The following is an 18,795-nucleotide window of genomic DNA, read 5'->3' on the forward strand; positions in this document are numbered from 1 at the left end:
CCCTTATTCTGGTTCACTTGCAAAGGCAAATTCCTTCTCAAATGGACAAACCCATGTGCACTGCAGGGGGGCAGATGTAACATGTGCAGAGTTAGATTTGGGAGAGTTATTTTGTTTCTGTGCAGGGTAAATACTGACAGCTTTATTTTTACACTGCACTATAGATCTCACTTTGTAGTAAAACCCCTCCCAAATCTAACTCTCTCTGCACGTTACACCTGCCCCACCTGCAGTGCATATGGTTTTGTCCATTTGAGAAGGAATTTGCCTTTGCAAGTGAACCAGAATAAGGGCCTATGGGGGTTATTCTAGTTCACTCGGAACGGCACAATCATTCTCTAATGGACAAAACCATGTGCACTGCAGGTGGGGTTGATGTAACATGTGCAGAGAGAGTTAGATTTGGGTGGGGGGTGTACTTCAAAGTGATATCTATAGTGCAGTATAAAAATAAAGCAGCCAGTATTTACCCTGCACAGAAAATATAAAACACCCAAATCTAACTCTCTCTCTGCACATGTTACATCTGCCCCACCTGCAGTGCACATGGTTTTGTCCATTAGGTATATATACTACTGGTTATGTTGGGCGGTATAGTGTATGGTGTCTGTTAGTGTATATACTGGTTATGTTAGGTGTATAATAATAATAGTGTGTATATATAATGTGTATGTATGTAGTGACCAATGTCTGTTTATATACAGAAGAAGACGTGCTGCAGCTATTGTGCGCTACGTATAATACACGTTTGCAGATGCGTGTGTATTTACAGATGTGTCGTTCTTTGTTTATAGACGTTTGGTGAAGGATGTTCTCCTCTGTGATAACGTTCGGGAACCAGCAGTATTACTCCCTGAAGAAGGAATGTCAGAAGAAAAAAGAACTTTTTGAAGACCCAAACTTTCCTGCCAACAACGATTCCCTGTTTTACAAGACCCAGAGGGTCCAAGGTGTCCAGTGGAAGCGGCCAAAGGTGAGGCCATCGGGGTGAGGTGTGTTACAGCTAGGACAGAAGGAAACCAGGTGTAGGGGAGAGATGCATTATGGGTGATTACCCAACACCAGGTGCCTTATCTATGGCAGCAATTCCATACAGGTGTACAACAGGCCTCATTCTGACAGTAGGATACTGGATCCTATTGGGGTTCACAGCACCCCACATCTGCAGCAGCGATCACCTGTATGTGTGCTAGAGGCCAGATCATGTTTGCAGGAAACCAGCTCTGGTCAGGTCAGAGGTCATAAAATAAGTCAGGTTAGAATGTGATTGAATTCCATTGCACATTTTTGAAGAAATATGGTAGTATGCGTCAAGCAACCTCCAAATTGCATAGTTTTTTTTTTCCTAGTTAAAAAAAAAAAAAAAGAAGTTTTTATTTAAATGACCTGAAGTTGTGAGGGATCGTTTCTTAAAGAGAATATTTAACTCTTTATTTTCCATGTGTTTGTCCAGGGGGTATATGTATAATTTTCACCTGATTTCCTGAGGTGGTGTCAGCAGAGCTCTGCGAGCTAGTACAGTTCCATTATTTGCTTTCTCTTCCACAGTTATGCCTAAATCTCCTGTCGATGCAATTGAGGCGCGGCAACTAATTAAACTAAAATACAATGGCTCGGGGATGTGTCCTAATGACGAGGCATGTGACATTCTAGGAGGTGTGGCCACGCCCAGAACTGATATTATATATGACATCATTCTGGAAGTGCGTTTCTTTGCACTGTGCAGATGCAACAAACGGAGGCACAGAAACTGGATGCCTCGTGCCTCTTGGTCAATCGACATACTATGTTTAGGCATACTAATAATGTGTACTTATTATAGGGGACATGTATCAAACCTTCAAGACAAAGCAAGCTCAGCTTCTAACTATAATTGGTGCGGCACAGTCTATAACGAGTTGGCAATGACCCTCACTCCAGCTGCTATGGAACTACTGCCTCCAGCATTCCGAGTGATCTTGAATTAGGCCCTTGGAGCGAGAGAGCGTTGCAGGCTCTGTTTGACAGTTTGGAAAAGAGATAAAGTACCAATCAACCAACTCCTAACTGTCACTGTTCAAGCACAGCCGGTAACATGACAGGGGCTGATTGCTACTTTATCCCTCTCCAAGCTTTGCCACCTCTCCCCCCATTAGTCCCTACATGTGGGTCACATCGGGCGGACATGTAACCGCAGGAAGTCGTACTGGTATATACTGGGACATTCATCATCAGCCCATGTTTCTGGAGATTGGGAAATGACTTCTTGGAAATGAGGTCACCGGCCAGGATAAATGAGCAGTTTATGCCCCGCAGACAGATCAGGTCATTGTGTTCCAGAAACCATTCTCTTTTCTTTCCTTACAATTGTATTACGTCTGCTGTAATTAGCATTGGATGGTTCAGGATTGTGCGCGTTTCCGAAGTCTGCATAGCCATAGTTTAACCATAGGAGTCAATGTTCCTCTTTGCTGCCGCGTATGTATAAGTACGCAACTGCGCAGGAGTGGCGTGAAGGAGGCGACTGGCGATCCAACCACCAGCCCCCACTACAGCGAGAAGCGCACCATCTGTACGATAAGGCATTTGATGTGCCTTTTTTTACATACGATAAATCACAATGTACCACTGATGACAGGCACATAAGTTTTTTTTTAATCTTCTTTGCAGCAGGTATGCGCCCGGGACCACACATCGATTGGATGTCCTACACATGCGATTTGGGCTGATTTCAACCCCCGAAACCACCAGGTTCGGGTGAAATCGGCCCAAATCTTATAGTGTATTGGGGCCTTAAAGCTGTCACATCACACAGCACAAAGTATTGCATCACAAGCTGCTGTAGCACATTTCGTGCTGTATGTACTAGATGCAATCCTTGTATCACCTTAAGACCTGTCAGAGCCTTTCTGTAGATGCGCAGCGTAACACAGTGTAATGCAGTGTGCAATACTATACGCCAGCACAAAGCATAAGCAGAATAAACCTTTGCAGAGGGCATAATGGACTAGTAATGCAATTTCTATCGAAAATCCATGATTTGCTGCTTGTCGGAGGTGACGCTGTCCGTTCTTTTGCCAAATTGTTGCATATCCGATTAGTAATTGGGTCTGGGACACAGTAGATTTGGCATTGAGATTTCTGCCTGCTTTAATTAATGTTGGAAGCAGTGGACGCTTTAACCCTTTCAGGTCCAAGGTCTAGTCAGGCTCAGCAGCCCTAGCGCAGATCCAGTGGTGAGACACTTTTAATAATTTTTTTTATTACTTTTTTTTTTTTAAATTACAATTAGTTTAAACATTTAAAAACTGCAAAGGGTTAAAACTGGATCATCCCACAGAAACAGCATTTGGCCTGATTCAGAGTTGATCGTAAAAGCCAAATCTTTCTCAAATGGGCAAAACCGTGCCGCACTGCAGGGGGGCTGATGTAACATGTGCAGAGAGCGTTAAATTTTGGGGGAGTTATTTTTTTCTGTGCAGGGTAAATACTGTCTGCTTTATTCTTGCACTGCAGTTTATACCGCTATCAGGCATACGACCCGGGAATTTCCTGCTCAGACCAGGGATTTTCTCTTCTGTAAAATCCTGTTTTTGTTAGAGACCCCCTTTCACACTACTCCACAGACCCGGGAAATTCCTGGGTTGGCTTCTTTCAGACATAAGATGGTTTTTAAGGCAATGTCATAAGGGGACAGTTTGGGACACAATAATGAGGTCAGGTAAATGTGGGGACAGCCCTAAATGGACTGGGTGTGGTTTACAATCGTAAATTATTTACATTCCATGTATCTTATCAATAAAAATACCATCCCAGTTTTCCGTCTGAAATACTTTTTATTAAAGTAGGAAAACATGTGTGAAAGTCTTTACTTTAACATATATCTTGTAAAAAAGGCTCTCGCCTGGCACCCCCTGGCACTGGCACACGACTATGCACTACGTTCCTCTCATGTGTGGCCTCTGCCCCTCTCCAGCTACAACTGATTATATCAGCAGGCATCAGGTGACTCTTTCTGGCCAATTAAAACTGTTTTCAAGATCAAATTTCAGGGCTGCGTCAGGAAAAAAAGACCCGGTAAAAAAACAGGTCAGTTGCAGGGTCAGATACTCGGGAACACAGTCCCGGGTTGGTGACTTTCTGACCTAACAAAATCCCAGGTTGATGCGCGTTCATGTGCAAAAACCCAGGATTTTGGAGTAAGTCTGAAAGGGGTATTAGATTTCCGTTTGAACACACCCCACCCAAATCTAAAGCGGCCTACACATGTAACGACACTGCTGAACCTTCTGAGTGATGCTAGAACGCTCAGCAAGATCACTCAGCACACATCGATGTTTCAGCACTGTGTGCTGTGCAATCTGTCAGAGCCAGTGTTCTCATCGCCTTGACCCCGGCAATTCACTAGATTTATCCAGCATGCTGGATAATAATCACCGGGGTGACACATCGCTATCGCTATGCCCCCTACAAACTGAGCGATGTTGGGGCATTCCCCTAAATCACTAGATGTGTAGGCCCCATAACTCTCTACACACGTTAAATCTGCCCCACCTGCAGTGCCACATGGTATCGCCCATTAGAGAACGATTTGGCTTTTGAAACATTTTTGGCCAGATTCTCTAAGCTTCAAAAGTGATAAAATGTAGAGTGATAAAGAGCCAGCCAATCAGCTCCTACCTGTTATTTTTCAAACCCAGCCTGTGACATGACAGGTAGGAGCTGATTGGCTGGCTGTTTATCACTCTCCATTTTATCACTTTTGAAGTTTAGAGAATCTGGCCCTTTAATACTTAAAAAGATGGGGACTGCCTTTGAAAAAAATGTTGCAGAACAACATTTCAGAATATCGGTGCCGTGAATGGCGGTGGGTACGGGGTTATGAGGCTGGCAGGAGATTAATGTAGAATAACGAATGGTAAATGAAGATGCGTGTAAATGGGGCCAGAGAAGAGGGTAAGGTGGGCCGCGTGATGCACAGTCTGTGTAATAACAGAACAGAGCTCTCGTCTTAGTAAATCCCCCCCCCCCCCCCCCCCCTCTGACTATTGACCCATTCTCTGGTCACCTGCCTGAGGATAGATAATCAGTTCTTTCTAAGGAGTATGTAATAGTTAGGGGAATAATCACATGGAATCCTCTGGGTACAATCGTGTAATGTAGGGTACACACCAGGACAACCTGCTCACGTTGTGTGAGCGGGTCGTCAGTGTTTCTTCCGACCCACTCCCGATGACGCGGGGGGCACGACCCGCTCACGATGTGCACCGTGAGCGGGTCCGATCTGATGGCGACCCGCACCCGGGAGTATGGTCGTTTCTAGATCCTAAAAACAGGGGTGAGAGCTGCTCAATCAAACTAGTAATGCCCCCCAGGTGCTGCAAGGGAGGGGGATTTAACCCCCAGCACACCAAAGGGCATTAGTAATAAGATTTGAAAAACCAACATAATAGTAATTCAGAGATCTTAGTTACATATATTTAGCAAAAGATATAATAAGCTCCTGGGCCTCGTCAAGGCTTCTCTGATGCCGGAAGTCCTACACTCAGGGCCGGATTTGCCACTAGGCCTGTGAGGCACGGGCCTAGGGGCGGCACAAATTAAGGGCGACAGGCAGCCAGGACCCTCACCCAGTACGTCATTAACTCTGGGACCCTATGGATAACAGCATTGGATGACCGAGCGGCAGCACTGACATCACCCCTTGCACAGCTGCCTGTAGAGACCAGGAGCTAGTGACCTGTGCCGGGCGAGGCTCCTGCTCTCACAGGTGTCCAGCGGTACCTGTGCTGTAGCTGCTGCTAGTGCTTCCTCCTCAATGCTGCCCGAGCCGGTGTGCACTCTCCCTCCTGCCCATCCATGGACCCGACGCGGAGGTATCGGTGTGGCCAGCCACCAGCTACAGGAGCCTCTGGCGGGAGGGTGACAGGGGGACGCGCTGCAGGCGGAAATGGAGGAGTTCCGGTGGCTTGGAGAGGCAGCTGGAACTGAAGAAGTGCTGGCAGGGCTGCTATCCTCCTCCGTCGCTGACCTGCAGGGTGAGGATCGGCGGCTGCGGGAGCAGGTGAAGAGGCTGACCGGCCAAGTGGAGGCACTGAGCCGGGCAGCGAGACTGAGTGCTGCGGATGGGCTGAGCAGGTACTGGGGGGGAGCGGACTAAAGTGTGGTGCCTAGGGGCGGCCCTGCCTACACTGCATGATAACAGCACCCAATCTGGGCCATATAATTGTCTACTGTAAGCAGGGCTATTTTTAAGTAGGCTCCAGCAGGAACTGAGGCCCTTCTTCTAGTTTACTCTTTCTGACAAAATATTTCTTAGATGGACAAAACCTTGTGCACTGCAGGTGAGGCAGGTGTAAAGCCCCACCCAAATCTAATTATCTCTGCACAAGTAGCACCTGCCTCACCTGCAGTGCACATGGTTTTGTCCATCTAAGAAATATTTTGTCAGAGAGAGTGAACTAGAATAAGGGCCTCAGTTCCTGCTGGAGCCTGCTGAAAAATAGCCCTGACTGTAAGGCTACATGATAACAGCACTTACTAATATATCTAAGTTGAGAGCCAGCCTATCAGGAGTTACCCCTAAATCCTCCTTGAGGCACTACAGGAACCAGCATGCCCTCCAAATGCAGGTCCCAACAAATGCCTCTTGCATATAAAAACAGTGGTGAGAGCTGCTCAATCAAACTAGTAATGCCCCCCAGGTGCTGCAAGGGAGGGGGATTTAACCCCCAGCACACCAAAGGGCATTAGTAATAAGATTTGAAAAACCAACATAGTACTAGAGGGTCATTCAGAGATCTTACTTAGTTACATATATTTTGCAAAAGACATGATAAGCTACCGGGCCTCGTCAAGGCTTCCCTGATACCGCAGCAGGTAGGATCTGAATAACGACCGACCGACCCGCGGGGCCGCGCATCGGATCGGTATCGGTCCACACCAGGACAGAAAAGGGCCCAATCACCACACAATCTACATCCAATCGGTCGGAATTGGATCTAGATTGATGGGATCGGACCCTTGTCGTCCTGGTGTGTACCCAGCCTTAGACTGTTGGCTACAGACCTGATATATTACTTGACTCAGATTTTTTTAAACTTTTTTTATAAATGGGCCTTTTGAAAGCCTTAAATAAAGGTTCTTCTAATAATAATCACATGTATCAGCTTGGGACGGCCAAGGATACATTCCTGAAGGGAACCTGACACCACATAGTAACACAGTGATTGTGTACATTATTATTATTATAATACAGAAAGGGCTCTTCTCTCTATTGCAGTTTTTTCCTAATAAAAGTGCGCTCTGTCTCTGTCGGGGAATAGCGCTTGCATAGACTGTGCACATGCGTTGGTCGGTAACCACCAGTGCCACTTGCAACTAAAAAAAAAAAACTTTAATATTTTGAGTTTGAACAAACTGTGTCTCGGCCAGGGACAGCGCTGTGCAGCCGCAACAATACCAGCTGCCAAAATTATTTGCCGGAACACTAAGTGCCACTGACTGTTCATACATTTCCTTATCGCGGTCTCTGTCTCAGGACGGCGATAGCAGGTGCAGGCCACAGAGAAAACTATTTTCTCTACATTTATTTTTATCTAAAAATTATTAATTTTTATTTCTATCTTATAAACTTTTTTCATTTTGACATTTGAGTTTTTCTCACTGTGACAAGTGGCGATGAACTTGTTTTCCAGCGAGTCGTCCTATACCATGCGCGTAAATGTGGACAATTATTTAAATTTCCGTATATCACCCGCATGTTCCGTTGCTGTTTGAAATTGGAAACAATGAAAAAATACTTCACAATGTTTCTAACGGAGAAATCAATAAGGGGTCGATTTGCGGGTCAAGAAGATTCTGTTCCTCTGTGCTGAAAGGCGCCAAGACAATAAATGGTCTGCTCCAATACATCATCCATTGACCCTTTGTAGACCTGGAAAACGACTTTGTAGTCCTCCGCTAAGCTTTGGAAAGAGTGATAAAGTGGAGTTGTGGATGTTTTGAGCAATAAACATCTTGCCTTCCAGGCAACTGCATCTGTATCCTGCAACCAATAGAATCGGGAAAGACGCTATTCAATTTCCCGACTGTTGTGGTTTAAGCCAAAGTCTCTCATACCCCTTTCACATCGCACTTATAACCCGGGTTATTGCAAGATTGCTGCCTGGTCAACGCATGTCAAGGTGCGGTGTGAATTCACTAATACCTCTTTCACACCAGAAAATGCAGGGACTTACCCGGGAATACAGTCCAGGGATTAAGCAGGGACATTCGCGGGTTGGCCCCTTTCACACCAGCCTAGTCCTGCATTTTCTGGTGTGAGGGGGGGAAAGACAGCGCTGGGAGGGCGAATTTGAAAACATTTTTAAAAGACTGGCCGGACGTTGATTGGCTGAGGGCATCTGGCCAGTCTTTTCAATATGTTTTCAAATTCAGCAGCTCTTTCCCGCCCCGCTGCCCGGCACATAGCGCTGCAAGCGCCCAGCTGCCCTGGTCAGTTGTTTTCACACCAGCCAGTAACCCAAGCTGATGGCGGGAGCAACCCTGCTAGATAGCAGTGTTGCGATAGTCGTATGTTGTTCCCAGGGCCAACCGGGTAATTTTGGCTGGTGTGAAAGTGGTATAAACCTAATAACCAGGGTTGACCAACCTGGCATTAGGACCCCGATTATAAGAAGGGTTAAACCTGGGTTGCCCTGTGTATAATGGGCCACCCAGGTTTAGTGTGAAAGTGGCAGATCGAGGATCAAGATTCCAGGACCAACCCGGCATTGTGATGTGAAAGCGGTATAAGCTATGCTCTCTGCCAATTGCAGGGCTTGGTCCAGGGGGAGGAACCAGTGGCAGTCAGCTGACGCCTATGAGGAGGTGTGGCAGCAGTGTACACAGAAGTAGGCGGTTCTAAGTTCCAATTGGATGAGCTTTGTCTTTGGCTGTACTGAAAGGTAGAGGGAATCCCCCAATTGCCCAAATCCCATGGAATAGGGGTGCGTCCAGTCACCGTGGCATACTGACCTGTCTTTGCCAAGTTTTGTGTTTGCCGTTAAGATTTTGTTATGCATACAACAGTATTTGTGGTTCCTGTTGCATAACTGTGCAAACTAGAGGCGAAAGCCACCTGTGACTCACCCAGGGCTGCACCTGGTTTCCTAATCCGCCCGCACCTCCATAACCATGTCAGTGGAAGAGAAGTCACCACGTAGAACAGGTGTCATTATTCACTGCCTTTCCTCGCTCTGACCGAAACGCTTTATTGTTACAGAACCTGAGGACATAAGAAATACTTATGGCTTAAAATATATGTATTTCTATGGAAGGCGTGCTAAGCGCATACACCATCGTATTCACCATTGTTCAGTTATTATGTTGTGTTTGTGGGAGTAGATCTAGATCCCAGTACATTACTGCTTTCCCCGGGGGAAGCTGTAGTCCGGTTCTCCTCTTCCTGATAACAGAGAGCACTGGCTCAGCAAACTGATGGCCATGTCAGACCTCTGTTCTTTGAAGCAGTGTGAAAAGGGAGGAGAAGTGGCCCATGGGTGGCGTACTGTTGCCCCTCAGGGCTAAGATGACATTTTTCCCACAGTGCTGACTTTTGTGGCTGAAATCTCGTGATTCCCCCAATGTTGTAGATCCGGAGCTTCTGACTGGTAGTACTGTAGTCACCAGACCTAGAACCCATTACTGTACTCTGAGGCAGATTTATGAAGCCTGGTGATCTCCACTGACAGTATGGATGGTGTTGTATGACGTAGGGGAGGCCACATGACATGGAAGTCAGCGGCTAAATCTTAATATGTTTACTTTTTGAGCAGAGATGGGAAAGGGGTACATGATAGAAACTTTCACATACAACAAGGGCTTTAACAAGGTACAGGAGGGAGACATTCTTCACAGGAAGAGGAGCAACAGAACACGAGGACATGCACTGACACTGGGGGGAGGGAGGTACAGGTGGGAGACATTCTTTACAGGAAGAGGAGCAACAGAACACGAGGACATGCACTGACACTGGGGGGAGGAAGGTACAGGTGGAAGACATTCTTCACAGGAAGAGGAGTAGCAGAACACGGGGACATGCACTGACACTAGGGGGAGGAAGGTACAGGTGGGAGACATTCTTCTCAGGAAGAGGAGCAGCAGAACACAAGGACATGCACTGACACTGGGGGGAGGGAGGTACAGGTGGGAGACATTCCTCACAGGAAGAGGAGCAGCAGAACACGAGGACATGCACTGACACTGGGGGGAGGAAGGTACAGGTGGGAGACATTCCTCACAGGAAGAGGAGCAGCAGAACACGAGGACATGCACTGACACTAGAGGGAGGAAGGTACAGGTGGGAGACATTCCTCACAGGAAGAAGAGGAGCAGCAGAACACGAGGACATGCACTGACACTAGAGGGAGGGAGATTCAGGGGAAATCTGAGAATTACTTCACAGAAAGAGTAGTAGATAAGTGGAATAGCCTCCCGTCAGAGGCAAATACAGTAGTACAATGTAAACATGCTTGGGATAGGCATATTGATATCCTTACAAAGAAATAAGGATCAAATATGATTTGAAGTAACATGTTTAAAAAAGGGGCAGACTAGATGGGCCAAGTGGTTCTTATCTGCCGTCACATTCTATGTTTTCTATATCGTTACACAGCAGCTGGTGAAGCTCTGCGAGGGATAAAGTGTAGAATAGATCTGGGATTGGGAGGGCCACGGTATATGCACGGGGGCCTGTACTTGGCCCTAACAATATTTGCTGCCTATAACTGAGTTATACAGAATGCGTTACTTAGGAGACTGCAAGACTGCGAATCGCATCCAGGACACCAGGCACAGCGTTGTGTAGATGTGCACACAGAGGAATGTTTTTATTTTTTTATTTTTTTATAAGTTTCATCGACCTAATATTTTTATATATATAATAACGGAGCTCCTGCAATTCTGTTTTCTTCAAAAATAAAGAGAACCCTCTAACATTTATCGATCATATCCTCCATATAATGGTTCACAAATTATAGATCATATAATAAATGATCCTACTGATAATGGCTAAGCTCAGTCTGGTCACCATTACGGGTGCAATGCCGGTATCCAGCCAAAATAAAACCACAGCCCTTTGCAAACATCTCAGTTGGCCTGGTTCACGTAATCTAATTGTGGGATAAGTAAAGACCAGGCTTTCAGTCCCTGCGGTGACCTTTGTCTGGATGTTACGGTTACACCACCCTGGTGCTCTTAGCCAGGATTCTGTATTGGTATTGCAGGCAGCATTGTTGGTATACGGAGTCAGGGAGTTTCCTTGTCTTATGTTGACTTGTGTCATCTGTCTCCTTCGCTGAGTATAAGGCACAGCCAGGAGAATAAACAGCATTTTCAGTACAATGGAGAGTGACCGTGAGTCACTGCTTACAGCACATGGGGCAATACCTATACAGAGCACTCCCAGGAGTGAGTGGGTGCATTCTGAGCTGGGTACACAGAGCCCGTTTGTTTTACCAACATAATATTCTTTGTCACTGATTTTGGATCTGAATCTACCTTTCGTGTTTTGGATCTGTATTTAAAAAAAATTAAAAATCATAAAAACCGTTAAAAAAACAGAATTTTCTTGTTGTTCCTACACTATTATTAACCTCAATTACATTCATTTCCAGTCTATTCTGAATATAAAGCCAGTCAGTCTTTCACTGAAAGAGTCAGTCATGCCAGTGGCATGGCCTGCCAGTGGCATGGCCAGACTACTACTGATCGAGGAGGAATTTGACAATGAGGGAGTTGGTGGAGTGAACAGTGAGTACAGCCAGGACTGCCATCAGAAATTGTGTGGTCTGGGACTGCCAGAACAGGCAGGATCCACTGCCACCTCTCACCTTCCGCTGTCCCCGGGGCTCCCACAGCTTACCGTTCAGGGGGCTAGTTGCTGGCCCCTGGGAGAAGGCCGCAGGACATCAGGTGGCACCTAGGAACATTTGGGGTAGGCCAGAACCACAGCAGTAGAGGCACAGCACCAGTGGTATTTTAAATTTGTAGCCAGCCACGAGCCAATCAGAGCTCACGAACTGGCAGCCAATTAGGATCTGCGCTGATTCTCATTGGCTTCTAGTCCATGAGCTCCGCCTCCAATTGGCTCGCAGCTGGCTCCAAATTAAAAATGCCACCATTGCTGACCCTCTAGGGCTGCCTGTGGTGCAATCCAATCCACATTCCCTACAAGAAAATCACACATTGTAGCATATATTCGGCTATATGCGGACATTAAACCAATGAAAGGATTTGATAGCATGTACAAGATCAGGGCTAGGCAACCTGTGCCACTCCACATATTCTCGCTTGCTCTGAGTTTTGCTCTCAGAGCATCCTAAAACTGGGGCAGGGCATGCTGGGAAGTGTAGTTCCACAGCAGATGAAGCCACACCCGTTTCCCATCCTTGCACTAGATGAATTATATCCAGACTCTGGCTATGGGCAGCAGAGGACCTTACTGAAATAATATCAGATTGGTCATGAATAAGAAAACAGAAGAACCATCTGGGGGCGTGATACAGGCTACAGGATGTTTGTGGTTAAGAATTGATATTTATCAAGTGTATGCCGCCATCTAGTGGCTGAGATGTCCCTTTTATTTAGGAGAATGGTTTATGTAACCTTTGCCTTCATGTGTATTACACAACACTGTGATAACACAGGGTAGGTGCTAAGAGGATAGACTGTTCTGGATGCGAAATTACAGGCCAAACCTTAATTAATTGCAGCTCAGTGGTGCTTATATGTGGTGAGGTTCCGTTGTGCAGGACCCAGCATCCTTGGCAACAGTAGCTCCCATTATTGTAGGGTCATTGGTAGCATTAGTCCCCCTTGGGAAGAGCGGTAAGTAAACTATTGCAATAATCAATGCGGGATATGATGAGTGCATGGATAAGAGATTTAGTAGTGTCTTGTGTGCGATAGGGTCGTATTTTGGATATGTTTTTTAGATGCATGTAACATGATTTGGAGATGGATTGAATGTGAGGAACAAAGGACAGTTCAGAGTTGAGTATGACCCCTAGGCAACGAGCTTGTGGGGAGATACAGTATCAGGATGGTAACTGTTCTTAGCTGGTGGGAATATAAGTAATTTCGTTTCGGAAATATTGAGTTTGAGGTGGCGAGAAGACATCCAAGATGAGATTATTATTATTATTATTATTATTATAATTTTATTTATAAGGCGCCACAAGTGTTTCGCAGCGCCGTACAAAGGAACAATACAGGGAGACAAAACTTGGCATAACATTGAATAAATAACAAAAATACAGTACAAATAAAGAGCACCACAGTTCAATACACATTACAGCTTAAATGTAAGTAGTGAGGACCCAATCAACATACAACTAGAGGCTTGAGGCCAATGATGGAGATGAGTATGAAGATGGTCACTGAGTGTTGGAGTAAAGGAGAGCTGTGAGTGAAATGTGAAGAGAAGTGGGCTTTGACAACAGGAGGGAAGAGGGCCCTACTCGGAGGAGCTTACAATCTAGTAGGAAGGGGAGACAGACAGATTACAAGAGGTGCAAGCGAGGGGGTGGTGGTTAGATAGCAGGATGTAAACAGGCAAGGGGTCGGAGAACCAGCTGGTTTATGCAGTGGAAGGGTACGCTTTAATGAATAGGTGAGTTTTCAGTGCCCGTTTGAAGCTTTGCAAGGTCGGGGAGAGTCTAATGGAGCGAGGGAGTGCGTTCCACTGAAGGGGTGCAGCACGGGCAAAGTCCTGTACTCTAGCATGGGAAGCAGTGATCAGGGTGGAGGAGAGACGACAGTCGTCAGCTGACCGTAGAGGGCGGGAGGGTGTATGAATGGATATGAGGTTAGAGATATATGGAGCAATGGAATTAGAGACGGCCCTGTATGTGAGTGTGAGGTGTTTGAAGAGGATTCTGTAGGGGAATGGAAGCCAGTGCAGATTTTGTTGAAGGGGAGTAGCAGAGTTAGAGCGGCGGGAGAGGAAGATAAGCCTGGCTGCAGCATTGAGGACAGATTGGAGAGGAGCTAGTTGGGATTGAGCGAGGCCAGTGAGAAGAGCATTACAGTAGTCAAGCCGTGAGATGACTAATGAGTGGATGATCAGCTTAGTTGCACTCTGTGAGAGAAAGGGCCTGATGCGAGCAATGTTGCGTAACTGGAACCGGCAAGAATGGGCCAGGGCTTGGATGTGGGGTGCAAAGGAGAGGGAGGAGTCAAGAGTGACACCCAGGCAGCGGAGTTGGGGAACAGGGGAGATGATGGTGTTGTTAACAGTGATAGAGATATTAGTAGGGGGCATAGCTCTGGGTGGGGGAAAGTTTTGTCCATATTCAGCTTCAGAAATCGCTCAGACATCCAGGTAGAGATGGCAGCGAGGCAGTTGGAAACTTGAGAGAAAACAGTGGGGGACAGATCAGGAGAGGAGAGGTAGATTTGGGTGTGCTCTGCATAGAGGTGATATTGGAAGCCAAAGGAGTTAATGAGTGCACCCAGAGAGGAGGTGTACAGAGAGAACAGAATGGGGCCAAGGACGGAACCCTGAGGGACCCCGACAGGAAGGATAGAAGGTGGTGAGGTAGAGCCAGAGGCAGAGACTGAGAAGGAACGGTTGAAGAGGTAAGAGGAAAACCAGTTGAAGACTGTGCCAGAGAGGCCAATGTTTTGGAGTGTGTGGAGGAGGAGAGGGTGATCCACAGTGTCAAAGGCAGCAGATAGGTCCAAAAGGATAAGCAGGGAGAAGTGACCCTTGGATTTGGCTGACAGCAGGTCATTGGTGACTTTTACTAGGGCAGTCTCAGTGGCGTGAAGTGGGCGAAAGCCAGATTGAAGGGGATCTAGGATGGAGTGGTCAGACAGGTAGCTGGTGAGACGCCTGTAAACCAGCCGTTCTAGTATTTTAGAGGCAAATGGGAGAAGAGAGATAGGGCGGTAGCTTGTGGGGGATAAAGGGTCCAAGTTAGGTTTTTTAAGAATAGGCGAGACCAGAGCGTGTTTGAAGGGTGAGGGAAAGATGCCAGTAGAAAGAGATAGGTTAAAGAGGTGAGCAAGGTGGGAGCAGCCAGTGGGGGAGAGGGAACTGAGGAGACGGGAGGGGAGAGGGTCCAAGGGACAGGTAGAGGGGGGAGAGGATGAGATGAGGGAGCGGACTTCCTCAGCTGTAGTAGGGCAGAAGGATGACAGAGTGGGGTAGTTGGTAGGGGAGGATGATTGGGGTGGGTGGGCAGCAGAGGGGGTATGGAAGGAGATATCATGTCGGATTACCTCAATTTTAGAGAGGAAGAAGGAGGCAAAGTCAGTGGCAGTGAGAGATGAAGGGAGGAGGGGTGGTGCAGGGCGAAGTAGAGTGTTGAAAGTATCAAAGAGACGTCGGGGATTGGAGGAATGGGAAGAGATGAGAGATTTGAAGAAAGATTGTTTGGTATAGGAGAGAGCAGCGCTGTAGGAGGAGAGAATAAACTTGAAATGGAGGAAGTCTTCCAGAGAGTGAGATTTCCTCCAGAGGCGTTCAGCAGAGCGTGCACATTTTTGCAAGAATCTAGTTATTTTGTTGTGCCAGGGTTGTGGTTTAGAGCGTCGTAGGGGAACAGTGTGGAGGGGGGCTACAGAGTCGAGAGCAGAGGTGAGAGAAGAGTAATAGAAAGAGGCAGCCTGGTTGGGGCAAGTCATGGTTGAGAGAGGAGAGAGGAAAGTCTCCAGGGAAGACAGGACAGTGGGGTCAAGAGATCCGAGGTTACGTCTGGTGACTGTGGGTCTGGGCAATGAGGGGAGAGGGGAGGATGAGAGGGTGAAAGAGAGCAGATTGTGGTCAGAGAGTGGGAAGGAAGAATTAGAGAAATCAGAGAGATTACAATGGTGGGTGAAGACTAGGTCAAGGGAGTGTCCGAGATTATGAGTGGGGGTGGAGGTCCATTGAGAAAGTCCAAAGGAGGTGGTAAGGTCAAGAAGGTTAGAGGAGGCAGCATTATTGATGTCAATAGGAATGTTAAAGTCACCGAGGATGATAGAGGGGAGGTCAGAGGCAAGAAAGTGTGGAAGCCACGCAGCAAAGTTATCAAGGAAAGGGGAGCAGGGGCCAGGGGGGCGGTAGATTACAGCCACAAGGAGGTGAATGGGGTAGAAGAGGCGGATAGTGTGTACCTCAAAGGTGGAGAATGTGAGGGAGGGCTCAGGTGGGATGGCGCGGAAGGTGCAGTTGGGGGAGAGGAGGATGCCCACTCCTCCACCCTGGCGGCCATCCGGTCTGACCGAGTGTGTGAAGGAGAGGCCTCCATAAGAGAGGGCAGCAGGGGAGGTAGTGTCAGAGGAGGAGAGCCAGGTTTCAGTGATGGCAAGGTTAAAAAAGTGGGAGATAAAGAGGTCGTGGATAGTTGGGAGCTTGTTGCAGACTGATCTAGCATTCCAGAGAGCACAGGAGAAAGGAAGGGAGGGGACAGGTGAGATAGTAATTAGGTTGTGTGGGTTGTGGGTGCGTGTGAAAGGTGTGGAAGTTGAGAGGGGGCGAGACCTGACAGCAAGGACTGGTATGGGACTGGATCTAGGAGCCATATTTCTGTGTAAAGTTGGTCAGAGTAGTGATATAGAGTGAGATTGGAGTGGCCTAGAATGAGCAGTGAGAAGGTGATGTACTGGAAGTGTGGAGAGCCTACAGGAAGTATAGTTAATGTATAAGTGAGACAGAGGCAGTGTGTGATAGCATTTAGTTCAGCATGGAGATCAGTGTCCAGGTTGTGCAGACTGAAGGTGATGATGAGGCAGGTAACTCACTGCAGTATGTTGATTGCTGGGGTTGCAGATGGAGGACGAAGTGTTCTTTGTTCTCCTGTTTCCCTCCTGTTCATCTCCTGTATATCTCCTATGTTATATTACTATAGTCTGCATACTTTACACTAGAATATATATCTATATCTAGAAGACCTAACAGCCTAGCATATAGTGAATAAATAGCAGTACAGGTCCTAGTGATCCCCACCCCCTAACTCCACCCACACCTAATTGATTTATCAAGGTGTGATCAAAGACAGACCACTGCCCCCGCTAATACACAGACATTTCTTGTTTACTATACTGTATATTCCAAAGGGAATAATAAAAACAAAGGTTTGTGGAATTGTCAATACCTAACAGGATTTAGTAGTCATAGGGAGCAAAAAGTGGAGAGAGATACAATTTGCAGCAGATTAAAGCCCATACCTAACAGGATTTAGTAGTCATAGGGAGCAAAAAGTGGAGAGAGATACAATTTGCAGCAGATTAAAGCCCATACCTGGGAAGAGAGAGAGAAGAAGGGGTCACATCAGCTGAGGCATCTCCTGTATATCTCCTATGTTATATTACTGTAGTCTGCATACTTTACACTAGAATACTTCACATCTAGAAGACTACACAGCCAGAAGGAGATGGCAGAGAGACATTCAGAGACTCGGCCCAAGACCACTGGTGACAACTCTGGGGTTGATAGATAGATTTGAGTATCGTCTGCATACAAGTGATACTGAAATCTAAAAGAGCTGATTAGTTTGCCAAGAGAGGAGGTATAGATTGAGAAAAGCAGAGGACCTAAAGGTCCATACACACTGGACGACTATGCCCAGCGTGTATGGACAGCGATGATAGCGTTCATCGCTGTGGGGAAAGCCGCACAGTGCATACACACTGAGCGGCTTTCCCCTGCCCTGCCGCGGTGGGGGGGAGGATGGCGTTGGATAGCGGAGCACTATGCAAAGCCGTCCTGAAAGCCACTCCTCTGCTGGTATAACCAGCAGATGAACGGCTTTCCCGGCGATGTTGCGGGAGTGCGCAGCAGCGCTCACCGCCGGGGCATACACACTGGGTGGCTTTGAGCTGAAGCCGCTCAAACCTGCTTGTTTTGAGCAACTTTCAGCTCAGTCGCCCAGTGTGTATGGGCCTTTAGACTGAGCCTTGCGGAACTCCGACTGACAGAGGTAGTGAGGAGGCGGTAGAGTCAGAGAAGCGAACACTGATAGAGCAATCAGATAGGTAAGATGTGAACCAGGAAAGGGCTGTATCATTAAGACCTAGGGAGTGCAGTGTTTGTATGAGAAGCGTGTGATCAACTCAGCAGAAAGATCTAGAAGAATAATTAGTGTATAATGGCCTTTAGACTTAGCAGTGACCAGATCACTCACCACTGCCAGTGCTGTCTCAGTGGAGTGTTGGGAACGAAAGCCTGACTTTCGTTCCCAACACTTCTTGGTAGCGGTAATCACTCATCACTGCAGGGGTCACAGTGTCCCTTGGTAGCAGTAGTCCTCCATCACTGCAGGGTCACAGTGTCCCTTGGTAGCAGTAGTCCCCCATCACTGCAGGGTCACAGTGTCCCTTGGTAGCAGTAGTCCTCCATCACTGCAGGGTCACAGTGTCCCTTGGTAGCAGTAGTCCCCCATCACTGCAGTGTCACAGTGTCCCTTGGTGGCAGTAGTACCCAATCACTGTAGGTTTCACAGTGTCCCTTGGTAGCAGTAGTCCCCCATCACTGCAGGGTCCCAGTGTCCCTTGGTGGCAGTAGTTCTCCATCACTGCAGGGTCCCAGTGTCCCTTGGTGGCAGTAGTCCCCCATCATTTCAGGGTCCCAGTGTCCCTTGGTAGCAGTAGTCCCCCATCACTGCAGGGTCCCAGTGTCCCTTGGTAGCAATAGTCCCCCATCACTGCAGGGTCCCAGTGTCCCTTGGTAGCAATAGTCCCCCATCACTGCAGGGTCCCAGTATCCCTTGGTGGCAGTAGTCCTCCATCAATGCAGGGTCCCAGTGTCCCTTGGTAGCAGTAGTCCCCCCATCACTGCAGGGTCCAGTT

The 18,795-nt window shown here is 47.3% G+C and overlaps 1 protein-coding gene across 1 annotated transcript in view; it reads left to right on the forward strand.

The window, feature by feature from the left end:
* The window catches only part of CAPN5 (calpain 5), an 87,775-nt gene that overhangs the window by 20,515 nt on the left and 48,465 nt on the right, over positions 1–18,795 (forward strand). Inside the window, exon 2 of the mRNA XM_083170189.1 lies at positions 795–973. Within this exon, the coding sequence (XP_083026315.1) occupies positions 809–973 (165 nt within the window). The 5' untranslated portion in view covers positions 795–808. The remainder of the gene's footprint in view (positions 1–794; positions 974–18,795) is intronic.

This window comes from Crinia signifera, chromosome 2 (assembly GCF_055691185.1).
Source record: "Crinia signifera chromosome 2, ASM5569118v1, whole genome shotgun sequence".
Taxonomy (NCBI): domain Eukaryota; kingdom Metazoa; phylum Chordata; class Amphibia; order Anura; family Myobatrachidae; genus Crinia; species Crinia signifera.